This window comes from Elephantulus edwardii, unplaced genomic scaffold (genome assembly GCF_000299155.1).
Source record: "Elephantulus edwardii isolate Elephantulus edwardi_28Jun2011 unplaced genomic scaffold, EleEdw1.0 scaffold00013, whole genome shotgun sequence".
Classification (NCBI taxonomy): domain Eukaryota; kingdom Metazoa; phylum Chordata; class Mammalia; order Macroscelidea; family Macroscelididae; genus Elephantulus; species Elephantulus edwardii.
Window position 1 is genome coordinate 7,149,004 of NW_006399763.1, and position 23,645 is coordinate 7,172,648.

The 23,645-nt window shown below is 42.3% G+C and overlaps 1 protein-coding gene and 2 pseudogenes across 1 annotated transcript in view; all 3 read left to right on the forward strand.

Annotated features, from left to right (window-relative positions):
• The window catches only part of LOC102844265, a 179,383-nt pseudogene extending 173,203 nt beyond the window's left edge, over nucleotides 1-6,180 (forward strand).
• Nucleotides 6,080-23,645, forward strand: part of LOC102870602 (prolyl endopeptidase-like) — a 147,469-nt gene continuing 129,903 nt past the window's right edge. Inside the window, exons 1-2 of the mRNA XM_006881182.1 lie at nucleotides 6,080-6,339; nucleotides 20,549-20,623. Of these exons, the coding sequence (XP_006881244.1) occupies nucleotides 6,295-6,339; nucleotides 20,549-20,623 (120 nt within the window). The 5' untranslated portion in view covers nucleotides 6,080-6,294. The remainder of the gene's footprint in view (nucleotides 6,340-20,548; nucleotides 20,624-23,645) is intronic.
• LOC102870193 lies at nucleotides 11,859-12,584 on the forward strand (annotated as a pseudogene).

Below are 23,645 nucleotides of genomic sequence, written 5' to 3' on the forward strand. Positions count from 1 at the left end.
GTATATATTATCTTAATTCTATTAATAATTCTATTCTATTCTATTTTTCATAGGTGTCTTGACAATTCTCAGCCTCTTGCTTTTCCTTTTTAGACTACAAAATCAGCTAGTGAAATTTTACCCTCTTCTTCTGTATCTCTCAAATAGTGTTGGAATTGTGGTTGTCAATTTATAGAGAACTGACAGCTTTTCAAAATAAAATAAAGCAATCTACATAAATAATGGCTATCTTTCCACTTATATGATGTTGTTGTCTTGGAGTTGAGCATGACTCATAGTGACCCTATGAACAAAAGGCCTGAAGCCCCTCTACAGCTATTGACATTTATCAAAGTTCATAGATTTTCTGGAGGCATGTTATTTAGGAAGTGGATGCCACTCCTGCTTCTAAATCCACTTACATAGTTTCTTTAATATCTCCCAGGAAAATATTCTATGTAGTCTTAAACATTTTTAAAGATTTGTTTTAAAAAACCTTATACCTTTTATTGTTACTTATTACAAGTGGAATCTTTCACAAAGTAATTTTTCTAATTATTGACAGTCACCGGAAAAAGGAATTTGTATATGTTTATCATTTGTTCAACCTCCGTGTACGACTCTTTTACATTTCTCCAATACTTTTTCCACAGATGTTTTGTTCTTTGAGAAAACAAGTACATCATCTAAAAATAATGATCATTTCATCTTTTCCTTTTCAATTTTTCAGTACAAGGTAAAGTAGTAAATGGAGATTGTGGTATGTTTATTATTTTTGAGATTGCACAGGAATGTCTTTAATGTTTTTATATTTTAAATAATGTTTATGGTATCGTGTATGTGTGTTTAGTGAACTTCATAAGGCTAAGGAAATTCTTTTTTTGTCTTCCCCAACCCCCAAAAGGAGTATAAACAATTTTTACTTTATATCTATGTTTGTTGTTGTTATGTAACAGTGAGATGAAACTGACTCATTGTTAACACTCCAGTCAGCTTTTTCTTTACTCATTTGCAAGCAAAACAATTTAACTGTGGCTCCATCTCCAGGGTTCCTCTCTGATTATACCTTGCCCCAGTCTCTTCACAGCAGTGCTAAAGCCTCTTCACCATACCTCCACCACCATCCTTCACCTCTCACATTGTAGAAAAACACTCTCTTTATATTGGTTCCACAGCTGTTGATGATTTGCAAGATCAAGTGTCAACAGTAAGGTAGCTGGAGACCATGACCCCCCCAGTGGCATCTAATGCAATGTCTAGAAAAGTTTGTTTTCAAGGGTTATGACACCCCAAGCATGATGTGGTTTTGTAGCCTGAACTAAGTGATACATGACAGAGAAGGTTTAGTCTTTAGAATACTGTACTCTTTTATAGATTTGGTGACATAACTATCCATACCTTCCAACAGAGTGTCCATTTGATCATTTCTATAAATAAAGCTCTGAAAGCCTACTGATAAAGAAGTTGTGCTGCCAACACAAGCAAGACAATTAGAATCCACTGGCTGCTCCTCAGAAGAATGATGGGCAGTCTCCTTCCATGTAGTTTACAGCCTCTGAAAATCCACTGGAGTGTTAACAATGAGTCAGTTCCATCTCACTGTTACATAACAACAACAAACATAGATATAAAGTAAAAATTGTTTATACTCATTTTTGGGGTTGGGGAGAACAAAAAAAAATTCCTTAGCCTTATGAAGTTCACTAAACACACATACATGACCATGAAATGGAGGTCTTCTTCAGCCTTCCACTATTTCTTTCAATGTGTCCAAGTCCGATTTTTCGGTATATATTTCCAAGTTTATCATTAGTCTCTGTGTATTCGCGTATTGTGTTAATTTTACCTGTAATAGTATTTACAAATAGGAAATGCTGTCTTTTCCTTTTGCTTTGTCTAGTTTATTTTATCTCCCTTTCTGCTCCTTCCTAATCTCCAAATTCCTTTCTTTCCAGTAACTTAGAAATGATGCGTTTTTTTCCACTACATATTATTTTCTTACTTATTCAACAATTTTAAATTATCAGTTAATCCAAAATGGTAGATTAATAGATTATCTCATCCTTTTCTTAACTGAAGCAAGTTTATTTTACATATGAAGGTGATACTTGGCTGTTCATCTAATGCATAAGTTTTTCAGGATAGGAAGAAAGGGTTTTTCTCTCCTAATCTTCTAATTTGGAAACGTCATTAAAAATGGTAAAAATAGTTCCCTGAGCTGAAGCAGAAAAATACTCCAGATACACTCCTGATCTACTTTCTCTGCCCAAATTCTTTTTATCTGATTGAATCTGTTCCAATCCTCTCATTCCAGTACTTAATCCAGTCAGGCATTAAGTTCAAGAAGAGAGAAGGAAGATATCTATATTTCACATTCCAGTGCCTAGCAGCCCACACACTCTTTTAATGATATGCCCCTATTGAGAGAAAGGTATTAGAATAAAACTGTTAAAGTTCTTCAAAAGGTTTTACCTATGACTTTAAAATAGACAAAACCACCAGCTTCTCCACGGGAGAAGGGTGGGCAGTCTCCTTCTGTGAAACCCACCAGAGGGTTTCAGAGCTATGAGTCAGTTCCAGCTCAATGATACACAACCCCAGCACAGGCCCAGTAATGACATCCAGAGTCAAATATAGCCATTTTAAATGTTTGAAAACAAGGGAAACTGACCAAAAAAAGTTTTCTTAGTAGAGAATCAATTTTCACTCTCATTGTCATTTGCCTATGAGGTTTTGACAATTTCATTCTTAATTTTGGAGTTCAATCCAAGGTCTTTTACCTAAATTTGAATGTCCTTGGTGATACGTTATTGTTATTAGGTTATGCTGAGTACACTACCACTCAAAGCAACCCTATGAAAAAATGTATCTGAATCTTGTCCTTGGCACATAACATGTGCCATATTAATCATCTCTCCTATAGTAGAGCCCACTGATATAAGTCACTGTGTCAATCTTGTTGAGGGTCTTCCTCTTCTTAATTTCACCTTTCTAAGCATGATATATTTTTCTAAGGACTAGTCTCCCCTAAAATTATGCCAAAGTTTGTGAGATGAAGTTTCGCCACCCTTGCTTCTAAAGAGTGCCCTGGCTGCACTTAATGTACGCATCAGTGAACCAAACTGCTGGAAGTTCCAGTTCACCAAGAAGAGCTACAGAACAAAGATCTAGTGATCTAATTCTGAAAAATCGGCCATTGTATACTCTTTGGAGCACAGTTTTTTATTCACCATGTTGTTGTGGACCCTGTCCTATTCTGTGCCATCTTTATCATTCCCAATACATTTGAACCCATTGTCAAATACACTGCATATATCCATCTAATTAAGGGTCTTCCTTTCCTTTGCTGACCCTTCACATTTTCAAGCACGACATCCTTCTCCTAACATGTCCAAAATATGTGAGACAAAATTCCACCGTCTTTGCCTCCAAGGAACCTTCTGGTTACACCTTCTCCGAGACATAGCTATTTGTTCTTACCATGAGTGAAATTCCATTTAACAGCAAATGTTTTTCCTGGTGGTGTAGTGGTTGTATTACATGTTAGGCTGTTAATGTAAAGGTCTGGGGTTAAAATGCACCAGCTGCCCTGTGGGAGATATATGGAGAGTTTCCTCCTAAAAGGAGTTACAGGATCAGAAACCACCAGATGGAGAGGCAACATGGGATTTTTTTTTATTTTGTTATATTGCCATTTTCATGCTTACAATGAAAGAATCTTATAGTTCTCTGAAACCACCTGACTCAATTTTCTCATTTTATAGTGAAAAATATCGATGATGTAATGAATTAATTTAAAGTCAGGGAATTTGTTAATGGCAGACGCAGGAAGAGAACCTCATAGTGACCTTACAAGGCAGAACAGAACTGCCTCATAAGAGTTTTCAAGGTTGAAGCTTTATTGATAGAATGCTGCAAGCAAGTGGTAAGTTTGAGCCACTCACTTTTTTTTTTAGCAGTCAAATTCTTAAGCACAGCGCTACCAGAACTCCAATAATAAGTACCATACCCGCTTGGAGTTCAGGACATGAAAAGTCATCTGGTTACCCATACCATCCTTTAAGAATTTTAAGAGGCCAGGTAAGCAACTTGCTCTTGACACAGCTCTGATAACAGGGCTATAAAACTGTTATAGGTGGTCTAAAAAATGAAACTAAAACATACAGCACTGCTGGCACTGTGTTGTTAAGTGCTGTTGAGTTTAGTATGACTCGTAGTGACCCTATGAATAAGAGACCTGAATCTTCTTCTATAACTATCATTGTTTTTCTAATGTTCATAGGGGTTTCAAAGGCCTCTTATTTAAGAAGTGGTTGTCAAGTCTGCTTCCAAATCTATCTTAATCTGTGAGCTCTACCAAACCTTGTCCACCATGGGTAACCATTTTGGCATTTGATATAGCAGTGGCACAGCTTTCAGGATCACAGCAATTCCAAGTTATCCAGTACAGCAAACTGACAGACAAGTGCTATACCAATTACAACAATGTTCTCCTGAAACACAATTAACACCAGAAGGGCCCAATGGAGTTTTAAATACAAAGGCCCACCCACCAGGTCCTGCTTCACTTAAATAAGAGACTTCTGGCCTACAACTGACTGTTAATTAAATCCAGAAGACCAATCAACTTACTTTGGATTGTTAAAATCAAAGAAGTAAAGACTTGGTGTTTAAAAGTTGGTTAGGCCCTGACTAAGTCTCTAGTTTGGAGGTGCCAAAGTGAAGCAGTTGGATTCTGGAGGGAAGGTTATTTTGATTTAATTGAAAGCACCAGGTGTAAACTGCTGTCACTAGGATGTAAAAATGCTACTATTACATATTTCATGGTTTTGAAGTTAAGAATCTTGTCTACTGTCTTTGTTTCCCTTGGAGATAACAGTAAGTGCTCAATGACTAGTCTTCAGAAAAGGCTTCCCTTAAGGTGAGTAAAACACTATTATATACTTTGTATATACTTTGCAAAGGAGCTCTGGTGACTTTGTGGTAAGAAGCTGGGCTGCCAACTCAAAGGCATGCGATTCAGATGCGCAATCTCCTCTGCAATTTACAGCTTCTGAAAATCCTATGTAGAGTCATTTATGAGTTAGCTCTGACTTATAGTACACAATCAACGAAACAACATGCTTTCTAATCATCCCACTATGGTGATCTCGAGTCTTAATCTCCAATAAGGATTTACTCAACCCCAGGAGCTTTGGTGGCATGTGGTGGTTGTGTGACATTGAGTCAGATCTGGCCCATAGCTCACCCTTCAGTGAATTTTCAGATGCAGTAAATCACAACGGAGGAGACTGCTCAACTGACTCAATTTGTGGATTAGAACCGCGAGTTTTGGATTGCAGGGCAGTTTCTTACCACTAGGGCCCCAGAGCATAGCGGTCCCGGATAGCGAACTGCTAACTCAAAGGCCACGCCTCTCTGACGGTCAATCCACGTTGAGCCCCTTTCTTCCCTGCCTATTTACAATGGGTCCTTATGATTCGAACCCGAATCCACAGGAGCAGAAAGAAATGATGTTCTAACAACACTTCAAAATACCCCCACAATCTAGAGGGGAACCATCCAAGACACCTCAAAGTGTGTTGGGGGGACGGGATTTATGCTACCAAGGGATTTATCCCTACCAAGTCCAAAGTCACAGAGGCAAGGTATCTCTTAACTTGGTCTACCCAGCCCGGCAGCGGCGAGGCTGGAGGAAAAGGGTGAATTAATGGAAACCAACCCTGCCTTTACTTCTGCCTGGAGGATGATCCACTAGCTGCAGAGGCGGGAGTTGAGGAAAAGAGCAAGAGGGGAGGCGTGGCGGCCTCGGCGGGCGTGGCCTGGTGGCCCGGGGTGTGGCGGCGCGGTGGGCCCGGGCAGCGTGGGCCTAAGCCCAGGGTGCGCGCCACCTCGGCCTGCGGTGGCCGGACGGGCGTGACCAGGGCCCGCGGGTCCAGCAGGAGAGCGGCTGCGGCCGGCGAGACCCTCTGCGTGCCGGGCGGCGTGGCCGGGACGGCGCTCCTGCAGAGGGAGCTGTGCGCCCGGCCTGGCGCTCGCTCGGCGCCGCCCGCTCTCTCTTGCCGCCGCTGGGCCCGCCCGCCGGGGAGGGGCTCCCGGCCTCGCCGACAGCTGCTTCCTGCTTCCCGCACGTCCTCTTCGCCGCGTTGCCTGGCCAGTCGTGCGAGCCCCGGGTCCCAGCCAGACCCATTCGCCTGCTAGCGCCCGCCCGCCCGCTGCCCGCGCCCCAGCCTCGCCCAGTGGCCAGCCCGCTCCTCTGGTCTCTGCTCCTGGAGCTCTGCGTCCCCCCGCTCTGTGTGCTGCCTGTCCCCGGCCATGCAGTCCTTCCAGTACCCCGACGTGTACCGCGACGAGACCGCCGTGAGTAATCCTCCCCGCGCCACCCAGCACCCGGCGCCCCGGCCGCGTCATCCTCGCGGGGGCGCCGCCTGCAGCTCGTCTTCGCGCAGCCCCTCGCCCCCTGCGATTTCTCCCCTCCCCCTCGGCCTTTGTTTGCGAGAACCGGGTCGGGGGCACGGGGCTCCTCCCAAGCCTGGGGGCGGGGGGCTGGGTGGCGTTCACCTGCTGGCGACCAGCCTGTGGTCGGCTGGCTTCTGGCTGCTTTCTGAAAATCAATGAGGTCAAGGGCAGACGCCCGGGTAGGAATGGGTGTCTTAAGGGAATGGAAGACAGAAGGTGTCACTGCTTTTTTGGCTGGTGGAGGTTCTTAAATATGGTGGTAGGAGAAAGTGTGGTTGGTGTGTGCACTGGAGTATCCGTGTGTGTGTAGATGATTGTAAATGATAAAAAACAAAATCAAACTTTTAAAACTTCTAATTTTAAAGTCCTTAAACGTTGAAGTTCATTCATTCGATTTGAAAATGGTTCCTGAGCGCATACTCTGCTTCTGTCCGGTGCTGGGCGTTGGCGCTGGGAATGCAGAGAAAACAGAATAGTTCTCCACAGTACCGATCCAGGTTTTCATCATCAAGAGGAGTTGATAGGGAATAAAAGCGGGGGGGGGTGTGTGTGCTTCAGTATGAGTGAGTTTTGCCCAGTTGATGATTAGACAGACTTTTTGCCAGTGCTGCGTATGAACTCAGGTAACTGTTGAGGATCCATGGAGTGAGTGGACTGAGAAGCAAAAGTCTTTGGTGTATGTGCAGAAATTCTTTTGGCATCTTGAGGATGGATCACATCCAAATGTGGCCGGCACGATTCTCTCATTTGGTAGCCAGATTTCTCAGATGTCTTGAGATAGAATCAGATGTAAAATATTTTCGTGTACTGTTAATAGTTTGTTGAGTTTGGCCCAATGTGTGCCAGAAAGCTTGCACTCTAAAATGCATCTCAAGTCTCCTGCCATACTACAACACTGAGCATGCTTAATCTCAGGGTATCTAGAGGTAAAGAGTGCTGAGACTTTAAAGACCTTATTGATTTCAATGAAGATGTCCAAGTGGCACTAATGCGTGAATGGGTCTTTGACCAGTAACCATCTGGCGACCATTTTTTCCTCAATCTGTTCAGTTGTTTGCTTATTAAATTTACCCTACAACTCCAGAAGCCCTATCTCTGTGGATCAAAAAGGGTATTTCCTTATGTGTGGGGATAAAGTGATCCTGCTGTGATGAGGAGGAGTCAAGACCTGAGTGCTAGTTCTGTTTTGTCACTCTCCAGCTGGGTGACCTTTGGCAAATTACTGTTATAGATCTTTTTTTTTTCTCAGGTATGACATAGAATTGTTCTACTATTTCTTATCACCTTGTGCAGTGAGAATGTAATTATTCTTGACAGTCTAGTTCTGCAGTGGACCCACCTTGAGTATTGAGAAGATAGGAGAATATTTTCAATTGGGCTTTGTAGGATTTAGCGTTTTCTGGATAGATTCTGATGAAGAACCTTTATGTAGTTTGGTTAAGTGTCATTTCCATTTTGATTTTGCTTTAAGAGAGAGGGACTGTTGCTTATTTAGAACCTCTGTATCTCCCCATCCCTAACCTCAGTCTGGGTAGATGCAGATCCCTTTTGGGAGCAGACAGAATGCTGTAGTTCCTTTGTCTATGTTCAACAGTGTCTTAAGTGTTAAACAGGGAACTTATGAAGACATTAAAAAGGTGGGCATGGTGTTAGCTGCCACTGAGTTGATTCCGATTCATGGTGACACTAGCGTGCAGAGCAGAGCTGCTCCAAGTCACACTCTTCAGAAGTAGATGTCCAGGCTCACATTCCCAGGTGCTGCTGGGTACATGCATGTTGTCCACTTTTTTGGCCAGTAGTCAAGTGCTTAACCATTTGTACCACATTTGTGCCAAAGAAGCCACAAATCCACTGTTTTAAGTAGGTTCTGACTTGGCGAATTTTCATTGGGTTTCAAGGGTGTAAATATTATTTATAGGAGGAGACAGCTTATTTTTATCCGGCAGAGTAGCTGGTGGATTTGACTCTTAGGTCAGCAGTTGGATGTGTCACGAGGACTCCTTAATGAGTACACAATGGATCTTAGTATTTTCTAAATCTTTTTGATCAGAGAATTCCTGATAACCCTGAATGCGCATAATCAAAGGAAGAAGCTCTGTTCCAGCGTGGATAGCTTTCTGTAGCCCACGCTGTATACTTATCTAAACCTCGACTAAGCCTAAGGCTTGGCTTATGCATTTGCTCATGCTGTAGCTTTTGATTTCTGGAATCGGTCCAGCATGTGCTGGGGATTATTGTAACTCACTGCCTCTCTCATGTGAGCATATTTCAGCCACATGCTCAGCAGTTTCTGGTGGACTGTAGGGATGGAGTGCAATTCTGCCTTATTGTGCAGAAAACTAGAAGCTTTGACACTTCCAGTGTGAGCTCTTTGAGCATCCCCTGAAAATGCTGCTGTCAGGAATTTCAGGGGGAAGCCCTGTGGGCAGGTCTACTCTGCCTTGTAGGGTCATTATGAGTTGGAATCCACTCACAGCAAGTTTTGATTTAACAGTGAGCTCACATCCTCATAGAGGAGAATAGAGGATGAGATGAGAAGGAAGGCATTCAAATCTCCTAGGAGGAGATGATTAGTGAATTGAGCTTGCAGTCTGGCTCGTTGGTACATTCTCGACCGTGTGCCTAAAAGCCATAGTTATGAGAGCCTGCAGAGTTGTTGAACTCCATTTGTTGGTAAAATGGCTGCAAGGCCATTGTGACCAGTGGTGAAGTAAGTAGCTAAACTTGGGACTGGCTGGAAGGTTGAATGGGACTAGGTTTGTGTTGGTTTTTCCTGGTTTCATGTATGAGTCTGCAGTTAATCCTGCAGGCGTGAGCGAGCCCTTCAATAGTACAAGTAAAATGTTGAACAGCCTGTGAAGGTACAGAGCCTTTTCAGACTCTTATTTTTAAAAGTATCTCTAGGAGATGAGATAGTTACAAACTAAATGATTTGGCACCAGTAGATACTGTATAACAGAATTTAGAGGATGAGGCTGAGAGACCACTCCATCTGTAGAGTATGTGTTATAAAGGAAAAACAGTGGTGACAGAGTTATTGGGATTGTCCTGGAGAGAAGCTCTGTCCACCTTTAAAATGTCTGGTCTGTAACTCACTCCCTGTGCTTTTAAGTGGACATACTGATTCTGAGAAGATAGGTCTATTTCCTCAGTGGTAAACGGCATGTAGGAGGTAGCATTTGTTGCTCGGAACTCTAAGCCACAGTGGCAGGCAGCAGCTTCGCACTTGTTATCTTACGCCTGGCCTTGCTCATTAGCTGGGTAATCTAGTATAGGGTCACGTTCATAACTGGATGGTAACCCATTCACTTAAAAACTCATCACTTGTCAATTACTTTTGTCTGTCTCTTCATCTGGAAAATAAACTAGTAGTATGCTCACACTTTCTTAGTTACCTGCCAACCCAATTGCTCACACTTTGAATCCACCAGCTGCTCTATGGGAGAAAGATAGGCAGGGTCCTTCTATGTGATTTACTGCCTCTGAAAACTCACTTGAAGACGAGTAATAAGTTGACTGTAACTCAACATCCAACAATCTCACATAGAGAATCAAATGAGACGCTGTGGATGAACTCTGTGATGCAGTGTGTAACTCACATACCTTCTTCTCAGTAGATCTCTTAGATTTACATTTCCTGCTTTGGTGGTCTAGTGGCCAGAAGCTGCACTGCCATCTTGAAGGCACCTGGGTTGAGGCCACCAGCTGCTCTGCAGAAGGATAGACAGTCTCCTTCCATGTGATTATCTGCCTCAGCACCCGCCAGTGGCTCAGCTATGGGGTCTGTTCCAACTCAGTGGTACACAGCAACAACAATGATCCATGTTTATTCTCATTCCGAAGAAAAGTCATCTAACAATGTGGAAATTATTGAACAGTACATTAATATCATAGGCAAGCAAAATATTGCTGAAGATCATCCAAAACTGATTAGAATAGTACATAAACAGAGAACTACCAGAAGTTCCAGCTGGGTTTAGAAGAGGCTTTATTACCAGAGATATCATTGTTGATTTAGGTGATGTCAGTAGAAAGCAGACAGTTATCAGCAGAATGTCTTCTTGTGTTTTATTGATTATGCAAAGGCACTTGACTGTGTGGATTATAACAAACTATCAATAACCTTGAGAAAAATGGGAATTTCAGAACTATTATGCTTATATGAAATCTATACCTAGATCAATAAGTTGTCTGAACAGCACAAGGGAACACTGAATGGTTTAAATTCAGGAAAGGTGTGTGTCTGGGCTGTATCCTCTCTCTATATCTATTCATTCTGTGTGCTGAGCAAATAATCCAAGAAGCTAGATTTTATGTACAAGAGGATGACATCAGAATTGGAGGAAGATTTAGCTGTTGATGAGCTATACAGATGTCACATCTTGGTTGCTTAAAGTGAGGAAGACTTGAAGCACATACTGCAGAAGAGCAAGGACTGCAGTCTTCAGTACGAATTGCATCTCAACATCAGAAAAACCAAAAATCCTTACCACTGAACTGATGGACATCATCATGGTAGAGGGAAAAAAGATTGAAATTATCAGTGATTTAGTCTTTCTTGAATCCACACCCCAGCACCATGAGTACCAGCAGTTAGGAGCTATATGTTGTTATTGTTGTTATTGTTGTTGCTGTTATTGTTGTTGCTGTTATGTGCTGTTGAGTCACTTGTGACTCAGTGACTCCATGTACAATAGCCCTGAAACCCGCTCTATTCTGTGACCTTACTGTCTCTGACACACCTACCCTCATTATCCCAGTCACTGAATCAATCCATCTCATTCAGGATCTTCCTCTCTTGTGTTGACCCTCCTCCCTTCCAAGCATGGTGTCCCTCTTGAAGGACTGATTCCTCCTAGAAATGAGCCCACAGTGTGTCAAATGATGCCTCAGAATCCTTGCTTCCAAGGAGCAGTCAGCCTGGTTTCATCCTCTCTAGGACAAACCTGTTTGTTCTCCTGGCAGTCAATGGTATATTCAGTGCTCTTCTCCAACACCACAGCTGAAAGGCATTGATTCTCTATTATACGTAATTATTGTCCAGCTTTCTGATGCATAGCAAGTAATTGTGAAAACTGTCTGGCCTGGATCAGGCACACTTTAGTCTCCAGACTGACATTGTTGCTTTTCAGTATTCTGGAGAGGTCCCTGACAACAGGCTTTCCCAAAGCATATATTACATTGGGAAAAGTCTACTGTCAAGGATTTATCTCTCTGAAGTCCTGACAAGCAATGATTCTGGTTTAAAGGCTGATGTGTGCCTGACTCAGGTCTTTCCAATCTGACTACTATGCATCTGAGATCTGAACAATGAGTAAGGATGACAGAAGAAGAATTGTTGCATTTGGTGTTGGATAAGAGTGTTGAGTATCCCAGAGTCTCTTTTTCGTGGCGCCGCTGGGGCCATCGGCTTCATCACCATGAAGCTGAACATCTCTTTCCCAGCCACTGGCTGCCAGAAACTCATTGAGGTGAATGATGAACACAAACTTCATACATTTTATGAGAAGCGAAGGGCCACAGAAGTTGCTGCTGACTCTCTCGGTGATGAGTGGAAGGGATATGTTGTCCGGATCAGTGGTGGAAACGACAACCAAGGTTTTCCCATGAAGCAGGGTGTCTTGACCCATGGCCGAGTTCGCCTGCTGCTGAGTAAGGGGCACTCCTATTACAGAACACCAAGAACTGGAGAGAGCAAGAGCAAATCTGTCCGGGGTTGCATTGTGGATGCCAATCTGAGTGTTCTCAAGTGTTCATTTTCAAGAAAGGGGAGAAGGATATCCCAGGACTGACTGGGGCCCAAGAGAGCCAGCAGAATTCGCAAACTCTTCAACCTCTCCAAGGAGGATGATGTCCGTCAATAGGTTGTGAGAAAGCCACTGAACAAAAAAGGCAAAAAACCCAGGACCAAAGCGCCCAAGATTCAGCGTCTTGTTACTCCACGCGTCCTGCAGCACAAGTGCCGGCACATTTCACTGAAGAAACAGCGCACTAAGAAGAATGAGGAGGAGGCTGCAGAGTATGCTAAGTTTTTGGCCAAGAGAATGAAGGAGGCCAAAGAGAAACGCCAGGAGCAGATCGCCAAGAGACGGAGGCTGTCCTCTCTGAAAGCTTCTACCTCCAAATCCGAATCCAGTCAGAAATAGAATTTTCTATGTGTGGCAAATAAATAAGGAAAAGAAAAAAAAAGAGTGTTGAGTATCCCATGGACTGCCAAAGGAACAAACAGATAGTCTTAGAGAAAGTGCAGTCAGAATGTTCATTGGAGGCAAAGATAATAAAGTTTCTCACATATTTTGGATATGTTGTTGTTATTGTTGTGTGCTGTCGAGTTTCTTGCGACTCATAGTGACCCTATGTACAACAGCCCTAAACTCTGTCCTGTGCCAATTGTACCGTCTTCAATACACCCATCCCGATTACCCCAGTCACTGAATCAAGTGGAGGGTCAGCAAAAGAGAAGGTGGCTCCAACAAGATAGGGTGATCCAGTATCTTGGGCACTGGACTTAAATGTATCAAACATGATGGTACAGGATAGAAGAGAGTTCAGATCCATTGTTCATTGATACTTTATGAATCGTACTTAACTTGACAGCACTTAACAACAACAATCTAATAGGAGATTATCAACAATTATTTTATAAGATTAAGAGTCCTTAGGTGGTACAAACTATTAATGTATTCAGCTCCTCACGTAAAGTTTGGAGGTTCGAGGCCAACAAGTAGTGCCGTAGTGAATGAACTGGCTGTGTACTTGGAGGGGGAAAAAAACCAGCCATTGAAAACCCAGTGGAGCACTGTTCTACCCTGACACTAAGGGAGTCACCATGAGTCCAGATGGACCTGGCAGCAGCTGGTTTGGTTTTGATATCCTGTAAAATTGTTCTCGGGAGCTCTGATGGCGTAGCCCCTGCAGAGTGGGGCTGTTACCTCAAAGGCTGATTTTGAATCCGCCTACTTTTGAAGAGAAAGATGAGCAGTCTCCTCCCATGTGATTTATGGCCTCCGAAAGACAGGAGAGTCGGCAGGTCGCCATTACAACATGACAGCAGTGAGTTTGAGTTTTGAGTTCTTGAAACAAGGCAGTTTTCAAGCATTAGCAAAATGCAGATATTAAGTAAATATTAATCACTTTGAGTGTAGCATTTGGAAACACCTTCATTAGTGCTAAAATAATTGTCATGATTTCCAATTAACCTTTTCTGAATCTTTTAGAAAAAGCATGCTTCTGGATATACTTTTTTAAAATACTAGTTAAAATCACAATCTAGAACTGGTGTTTTTTTTTAAATTTTAAATTCTTTTTAATAGATTTTGTGTGTGTATATTTCATTCATGTACCTTGTTGTTGATTTGTGATTTTTTTTTTCTTGGCCCCCTTCCGACCATCTGTCACATTCTGTCACATTCTGTGACTCTCCTCTTTCACCTTTGCCCCCCGTCCCTCTTTGCCCCCCTTCCCTCTTTGGATATCCATGCACATCTTAGTAGTTATCCTTCTGTTTTTAAAATAATGGTCTTATGGAGTGTTTTTTCTTAAGCACCTGAGTTCGATCACTCAGTATAATGCTCTCTAGACTCTTCCATGTTATATAGTATTTTTCCAAATCATTACTCCTGAGTGCTGCATACCATTACATTGTGTGAACATATCAGAGTTTCTCAATTCAGTCATTTGTTGATGGACATTTGAATTGTTTCCATGTTCTTGCTGGTGTGAATAATCCTGCTATGAACATTGGTGTACAAATCTTCATTTGTATCTCAGTTCTGTTTTCCTTGGCATATATTTCTAGCAGTGGTGTTGCTGGGCCATATCTATATTCAGCTTTTTGAGGAATTCCCAAAATGTCTTCCAGAGTGCTTGCACCATTTTACAGTCCCACCAACAATGTATGAGAATTCCAATCTCTCTACATCCTCTCCAACGTTTATTGCTTGCTGACCTGTTATATGCTGCTTGAATGAGATCATATCTCCTTGGGGTTCTGATTTGCATCTCTCTTATTGCCAGGGATCTTGAGCATATATTCATGTGCCTGTTGGCGATCTGAATGTCTTTGTTTGAAAGGTCTTTCCATATCTTTTGTCCATTTTGTAATTGGGTTATCACACTTTTTCTTGTGGCAACGCTATTGTATTCTGTAAATTTTCATTATGAGACCCTTGTTCGAGATGTCAATGCCTAATGTTTTTTGCCAGTCATTGGGTTTGTTTTTTTTTACCCTATTGGAAGAAGTTTTTGATGTGCACAGGGATTTAATCTTTAGAAGGTCCCATTCATCAGTGGTCTTCTCTCCTGCCTGTACATCTTTGGCTGTATTTGCCAGCCTCCTTGTACCATAGGCTAGGCCTTCTAAATTTTGTTCCATTTTTTCTCTTAGGATTTTTATGGTTTTGGACTTTACCACTAGATCTTTGCTGCACTTTGAATTAATATTTGCGTATACTGTGAAATATGGATCATGTTTCTGCTTTCTGTAGGTAGAAGTCCAGTTTCATCAGTACCGTTTGTTGAAGGGGTAAGGTAGTTGATAGGTTTTGTCAATACCAGTTTACTGTACATAGATGAGTTAGCTTCTGGATTCTCAGTTCTGTTCCATTGGTCTTACACTTTTGACCTATTCCCACTAGAGGAATATTTAGAGGAAATGACTGGCAGATTGTTTCAGTTCCAGCTCTGGCTCTAAAACAAGGTGTAGTTCTGACCCCAATCTTGTGCCTACCATCACTCTGAAAAATGTTAGACTGAAATGCCCCTTATACCTTAACCTTGGTGGTTTTTTTTGTTTGTTTTTGTTTTTTTTCTCCCTGTTTTTTAAATGTCTGTTGCTAGGGAAAAGGAGATTGTTATTTTAGACATATGTTATAAGTACTTCAAGGTGTGAACATATAAAAGACTTGTGGAAAATATTAGTAACAGTCATTTAAAACTTAGAATTTAGGTGAGGAAGAAAACTTGGTAATTTTATCAAATTATCAGGGTCAGGACAGGTTTTAGCTTAGTTTCATCTTTCCTCCTCCTTTAAAAAATTTTTTAACTATATAATTCAGCTACATTGATTATATTTTTTATGTTGTACAACTGTTATCACACTGTTTTGCCAAATTCCTCCATTAATGGAAGCTCAGTGCCTGTAAGCAGCGACTCTCCTTTGTCTTTATTCCTGTTAACTACTAAGTTTGTTCACTGTATTTGGTTTTTTTATGTATCAATGAGATTGAGTAGCGTTTGCTCCTTTAAGATTGGCAGCTATAATGTTTTCAGGGTTCACCTGTGCCATGGCATGTATCAGGACTTCATTTCTCTTATGGCTGAGTTGTATTTGATTTTATACTACGTTTTGTTTCATTCACTTGCTGATAGGCTTTTAGGTGGTTTCTGCCTTTGGGTTCTTGTGAGTAGTGCTGCAGTGAACGTTACTTGATAGGTTCTGGTCTGTGCTTTAGCTTTCAGTTCTTTGGAGTATATATACACCTAGGATTGGGCTTCCTGGGTTATATGGAATTATTCCACTTTAATTTAATTTAAAAATATTATCTTTTCTATGCAAAGTTTCCTAGCAAGTTAGTTTTCCAGTCAGTAGTTTATACACACAGATTATCCTGTGATCCTGGTTGTAGTCCCTGTCGTGTGCCAGCATTTTCCCCGTGTTTGCCCTGAGCCTCCTGCTTTTCCTCAGCTGGCTTCCTTGTTCCTCCCTATCTTCTCATCATTTCTTCTGGACAAAGATTGCCTTCTCTGTCTTACGTAGTTGATTGTTCTGAGGGGCACATTCTTACGAGTGTGTGTTTTGTAGTTCCGTGTATTATTTGGCTAGAAGGTGGCCTTCAGGAATGTGCCTAGTTTTCAGATAGAAGGCTTTCTCAGGGCAATAGTCTTGGGTATTCCTCTATATTCTTTCAGAACACCTATTATAGCCTAATTTTTAAAAAAATACTGATTTTTTTTTTGCACTTTTTTACCCATTCTAACGAGATCCTTCTGTTGTGGTCTTAGTCATAATTGCTGGTAGAGGTGGATCTGGGCACCATCCAGTTCTTCTGTCCTCATTAGAAGAGACTAGTTCACAGGAGCTATGAAAGAACAAACAGGCCTGTTTTAGAGGAAGTGCAACCAGGATGCTCCTTAGAGTCAAGGACATTAAAACTTCTTCTCAGAGGAGCCAGTTCTTGGAACAGGACCTCATGCTGGAAAAGGTGAAGTGTCAGAGAAAGAGAGGAAGACTCCCAACAAGATGGATTGACATAGTGACTGTAACTGTGGCTTGAGCGTAAAAGAAATCATGAGGATGGCACAGGATAGGACAGAGTTCACGTGTGATCTTCATAGGGTCACTATGATTTGTAGGCAGTTTGAAGGGGTACATCATCTTCTTGACCAGAATAAATCCATATTTAGTCCCATCACAAAAAATGGGGGACCCAACAGAGTGTGGAAATTATCTAACGGTATCAGTAATACCACACGCAAGCAAAATCCTCCTGAAGATTATCAAAATCAACTAGAACAGTGTATCAGCAGAGAACTACCAGATGTACAGGCTGGATTTAGAAGAGGCCATAGCACTAGGTACAACATTGCCAATGTCAGGTGGATCTTGGCTGAAAGCGGAGAGTACCAGGAGAATGTCTGCCTGCGTTTCATTTATTATGTAAAGGCATTTGACTGTGTAGATCACAACAAACAGTGGCTGACCTTGAGAAGAATGGGAATCCAAGAACATCTCTCTGATTGTGCTCATGTGAAACCAGTAGGAGGACGAGGAGGCAATCATTAGAAACACTGCATGGTTCAAAATCAGGAAAGGTTCAGAATGCGTCAGGGATGCATGCTGTCACCATACCTTTTCTAGCTATGTGCAGAACAGATCATTCAGGAGGCTGGCTTTTATGAGAAGCAATGTGACATTAGATTTGAAGGAAGACCCATCAACAACTTGCATTATGTAGATGGCACAACCTTGTTCACCGAAACTGAGGAGGACCTGAAGTACCTACTGCAGAAAGTCAAGAATTGAAGTCGTCAATATGGATTGAAGCTCAACATCAAGAAACAGAGTGTCACAAGTGGGTCAGTTGATAGCACCATGATAATGGATAGTAAATTGAGATTGTTAACAATTTCTGCTTGCTTGGATCCGCAATCAATCCTGGCACAAGCAGCCAGGAAATCAGAAGATGAATTGTACTGAGTAAGTCTGCTGTCAGGGTTCTCACCAGAATGCTAAAGTGCAAAGATGCCAGTCTAGAGACTAAGGTGTGCCTGATCGAGCCATGCTCTATGCAGTTATTTGCTATGCAAAATAGAGCTGAATAGTATGTAAGAATGACAGAAGAATTGATGCCTTCGAGTTGTGGTGTTGGAGAAGAGTATTGAACAAACAATGGACTGCTAAGAGAGCAAACAGGTCTGTCCAGGAGAGAGTGAAGCCAACTTGCTCTCTGGAGGCAAGGATTTTGAAGGTTCATCTCACATACTTTGGGCATGTTGCCAGGTGGGGCCAGTCCTTGGATAAAGACATAAGGCTTGGAAACTTGGAGGGACAACACAGGAGAAGATGACCCTGGATGAGATGGAAGGGAGCTCTGGTGGCCTAGTGGTAAAAAGCTGCGCTGTAATCCCAAAGGCGTGCGGTTTAAATCCGGCAAATGCTCCTCTGGAGAAGGAGAGGCAATCTCCTCCTGTGCTAGTGGGTCTGACTTGATGGTACACCACAAAAAAAAAATAGCTGTTGAGATTGATTGACATGGTGACTAGGGTAATAGGGGCTGGTATATCAGAGACAGAAAGATTGGCACAAGATAGGACAGGGTTCAGAGCTCTTGTGCATAGAGTCACTATTGAGTCGCAGGTGACTCAATAGCATATAACAACAACAGCATCATGCTTGGAAAGATAGTCAGTGAAGGAGAGGAAGACCCTCAATGAGACAGATTGACAGTGTCTGCAGCAGTGGGTCCAAGTGTATCAGAGATAATGAGGACAGTATCGGATAGGGCAGGCTTCCTGTCGTTCTTAGGAACACTGTGATTCATACTTGACTCAATAACACTTAACAACAGCAACAGCAGCAGCAGTGGCAGTACGTAAATATTTTTAAGCTTGAATAAGGAACAAGGTGGCTTTGTGGTAAGAAGTTGTGCTGCCAGCCCAGAGGTACACAATTCGAATCCACAAACTTCTCCAAGGGCGTAAGATGCCAAACTCCCTCTATGTAATTTCCAGCCTCTAAAAACCCACTGAAGGGTCAGCTATGAGTCTGTTCTGACTCAGTGGTACCTAACAATAACCAACAGTCAGTCTTTTGGAATAATTTTATCCTTAATATTTTTCTTTGTTCTTATTTTCCTTGAATGGTAAGACAGCCATGTTTATTGCTTCTCAGATACTCACTTGTAAGTTTTAAAAACCGAGAACCTCCTCACCAGTCTAAAACATTATGTTTACGAACTGTGTTTTGCCAGTTGACATAGGTGTCCTCCGAGACTATGGTCCAATCCTGATATCTAAGTAGTGTGTGTAATTATGGCCCCGTGTGCTGTATTGTACACATAGGTGCATACTCGCAGCATTCATAGAGATGCATGTAGACAGTAAGGGGCTCTCACTCACTACCACTGAACTTGTTCCAACTCATGGTGACTCTTTGTCAAGTTTTTGAGGCTGTCTGTCTTAACAGGAGGAGACTGCTAATCTTCAAGTTCAGAGCCCACTGGTGGCCGCTGGTGGATAGTGGCCCTGTAAGCAGCTCTTGTGGTATTCTGAGTTAAGTGTTGGGCTAATACTTGAAAAACAAGAAGTTAGAGCCTGCCAGATAGCTGCTCCAAAGGAAAAGAGGAGGCAGTCTACTCTAGTAAAGATTGACAGCCTTGGAAGTCCAATGGAGATTTGCCGTGAATCAGAATCGACTCAAGGGTAGTGGGCTAGTGGTGCTGTTGGTAGGTATTTGGCCGCTAACCAGAACTTGGTAAATTTGAACACATCAGCAACTTGACTGCAAAGAGATGTTTTCATTTAACAGCTGCTTCCGTAAAGACTTACAGCCCTGGAAGCCTTACGGAGCAGTTCTGCTGTGTCCTTCATTCAGTGGGTTCCCTTTATATGAATGTGGGTGTACCCCTTTATACCTCCATCACCTATGTAGCTGCTTTATTTACCTCTTTATATACTCACAAATACTTTGCAGCTGTTTTCCCAATGAGAATCATTCTACGGGCTTCCACTTTACCTGTCCAGCTGTTCATTTTGCCAGGTGTCCTCTGGCCTGGTACCAGATGTAGACAGCTGCAGACCCTTTTTACAGAGCCTGGTGTTTTAGGCAAGGGGAGCCCGTTCCCACTTGGGTAGCAGCCACACTGGTGCTCTGACCAGCACTAGAGACAACACTCAGGTTTCCCTGCTCCAGGAGCCTGTTTTCTCCTTTGTTAACACTATGCCATTTAATTTCTCCAATTATCAAGGAACTCAGAATGGGTGATACATATGTGCCTCTTTTCTTAAAAAAAAAGTAAACTAAAGCATTTCATAGCAGTCCAGAAAGAGAAAGATATGTTCTTTCATTGAATTTAAATGTCTTTTTCAGCTGATGTGATTAGAATTGGTATATTGCATATTGGTAACTGGCTTTTTGGCAGCTTAAATGTCAAAGCAAAGTGGACTCTCTGATACACTGTAGGGCTATTTTCTAATTACGAACAAGCTCCGAAAGAACAGGAATCTAAGCCTGTGTGTGGTGGTTTCTGCACAGCCGGCCCTTCTGGCATCCCCAGTGCTCTGTAGAATTCTGTGCTTGCCGCTGACAGCACATTTTCCAGTTTCTTTAGCACAGCAGCAAGGCTTTGTTTTGTATTGTATATACAGAGCAGTTTCCTACTCTGACCTTTCATCTTTCTTCCTTCTCGGGCTCAAACATTCTTTTCATGAAGGGTGACTTGACACCTTTGAGAACCTGCCAGCATTGGTTCATGTGGTAATTTGGGCAGACATGTTGCTTAGTGAACCAAGTGGGAAATTTTTGTCTGCGCCTTTCCTATTTCTCCAGAACATTCAAAAGGTATTAAATCAGAGGTAATTATCTAATAGCTCTTTTTGCTTCTTTTTGCAGGTACAGGATTACCATGGGCATAAAATTTGTGACCCTTACGTTTGGCTTGAAGACCCAGACAGTGAACAGACGAAGGTAATTTTGTCTTATTAAAAGGAGCCTTTTTCAGTAGCTGATACAAAACCCTAGACATCAGCTAACTATAGCCTTTTCTCCTTGGTATCATCTTGTGCTGTCTGATAGGAGACAGTGAGTATAAACTAACCAAATACAAAAACCCAATGCCATCAGTCCCAACTCACAGCAAGAAGTAGAACATGAGATACTGAGTACACTGATGCTAAATTTTTTGCCTGATGATTCACAGGTGAAAGTGAAACACTGTTACAGTTAAGATCAAGTAGCTGCTTTGAGTAGAGTTTGTTGTAACACTGATGGACCAACTATTTGAAATAAAAATATTTGAAATGAAAACTGTTTTTTACCAAATAAAGCCTGGAGAAAAATATTATTAAGGAAGAATTTTGTCATTTTCCCCCCAAGGAGAGAAAACTTTGTATCTTAAACAAATATTAGGTCTTGAAAACGGAATGATGGCCCTAGATTACTTATTGATTTTGCAACAGCAAGCAAAGAGCATAAACTAATTGATAATATTTTTGTATTTTAGAGACATAGAGGGCTGGCAGGAGGATTTTCTGCTCAGTCTGGAAGCACAGAACATTCCTATTCAGGGAGCTCTGGTGGACTAGTGGCAAGAAGCTGTGTTGCAATCCCAAAGGCGTGTAGTTCGAATCCAGGGGAGAAGGAGGGGCAAACTCCTCCTGTGCTAGTTGGATCCAATTTGACGGTACACCTGACAAGTGGACCTAGGATGCCTCCCTTGCTCTGTTCTGTCCGCTTCCTGGACAATGAGATGGTAGATTTCACCACTTGCAGGTCATTGGGAAAAAGCTTGGTGAAGAGTGAGTAGGGTGATGAGTTTAGTCAGGGTTAGAAAGCAGAGGCAGTTGCTCTGTTCCAGTAACTCCCAGGTTGTCCCTTTGATCTTCCATTCCATGGACATCATCATCCTAGTCGTGTTGACTTTCCTTTCTCCTGTCCTTACCCGAGGTTTGTGACTGGTGTTTCTTTCTGCCGCTGCACAAAGTTTACAGTTATTCCCTATCTTGGTTTCTACTTCTTTCTATAATCCTGCTTCTTTTCAATTCTCTTTAAGACAGAGGTCTCATGAGTGAGAATGAGTAGTATTGAGGTTTTCATTTTTCATCTATGAAGCATTGAGTCAGGAGTGAACAGTAGAAATTCCAGAGGGAGAACCAGATGGGCATCTCCTGGAGGGGGCAGACGCTCCAGCTCTGCAGAGGAGGCCTGGCTGAGTGGGGAGCAGGTGTGGACAGCCTTCTGTCCTTCACTCTGACAGGGACGACCTCGATCATCCTGCACTGGGCTGAGCCAAGGGGAGGGATTGAGCAAGGGGGAGCCACACACAGCTGCAGAAGCTACATATTCATGAAGAGCCCCAGAGAAGGGGATAGAATTCTTTGTCATCTCTTGAAAAACTGTCTCCAGGAACAGCTTTTTTAAAAATGGATTTATTTTATACATTCTTTGTTGCATGTTTTCTTCTCTCTTCCTCTCCTCTCCACTTCGCAATGCACCTCTTGTTCCAGATTGTCGTACATATGATACCTAATCATATATTCCTTTCAGCTCATTCTTCCCCTCATCTGTTCCAATGCAGTGTTCATTATCTATCCACTTTTTTCCTATTCTTCTCTCAACCCCTCCACGTCAGTCCTATTTTATAATAGCAGTGGCATGCAGGATTTGTCATTTTGTGACTGAGTTAGTTCACTCAGCGTAATGTTCTCCAGGCTCACCCATGTTGTGTAATATTTTACAACTTCCTTGTTTGATGTTGAGTGCTTTGCCTGAGATACCTGAATTTCCTCAGGCTTTATTGGTGAATGTCTGTCTGAGAGATTGAGCAATGTCAAAATGACCCAATTTTTTGTTAATGAAGAGATACTTGATTGTTCCTTAATTGATAATGGCGGATCCCATGGGTGGCAAGCCACTTATTAGTGGATGTTAAGCTTCCAATTAGTGGGTTCGTCTTTGTTAATTAGTGATCACACAGTCAGCACTTGAAAGAAGTTAATGACATTGATGCGTATACTGTTATTTTCATAGCATGCCTTTAATGGATGCTTCCTCTGTGGCAAGTACTGCACTTAGACTTTGCCTACCCTAATTCTCCAACTTGGAAATAGATCTTTTTATTGTCTTCATTTTACAGATAAGAGGGGATGAGGCCCTGATAGATGAAGTCACTGGTAAGCGTGGTGCTGAGAGTAGAACCGAGGTAGCTCAGACCAGCTGGTGAACACCTTCAAGTTAAAAACCCAACCCAGCCCACTGACACTGAGTTAGTGCCAGCTCATAGTGACCCTCCATCAGGTTTCTGAGCCTGTAAATCTTTATGGGAGGAGCTGCCCATTTTCTATTTTTTGCAGCTGACCTCTTTTGCTTAGCATGACATATAACACTTTAAGCTACCAGAGCTCCTTTCACATTTAGAAGAAGAAGAAATACACGCTGGGTGTGTCAGCTCTGGGGACCCCGACTAAGGAATTTATTTGTGCTTGTGCTTTCTGTGCAGGCCGTGGGTGGTACACACACTTAACATGCTTTCCTGCTAACTGAAGGTTGACAGTGTGAGCCTATCCAGAAGCATTTCAGAAGAAAGACCTAGCAGTCTACTAAAAAATACAAATCATCCACTGAAAACCCTCTGCAGCACAGTTCTACACTGTATAACAATGCAGCTGATGTGGGCGCAGCCACATCTGATCTCCACTAACTCCACAAAGGAGAACAGTCCCCACCAACAACATCAACTGTTGTTGATCTCCATAAACTGAGCCCCATGAGGGCAAACATGTTCACCCATGCTCCTCAAAGCTGCTTCAGCTAACACCAGTCATCTCTCCCAGAGCTCTTGCTGCTTTGCTATTAGGTCTGCTGACCTGTTCCACTGAACACACAGATCCAGACTCATGATTATGGGGTTTATTAGAGAGTTAATGAGTTATAGTTTAGGTTATAAAAAGGATGCAATTCTTCAGGCAGGGAAACTTCTCAAGCATGCTCA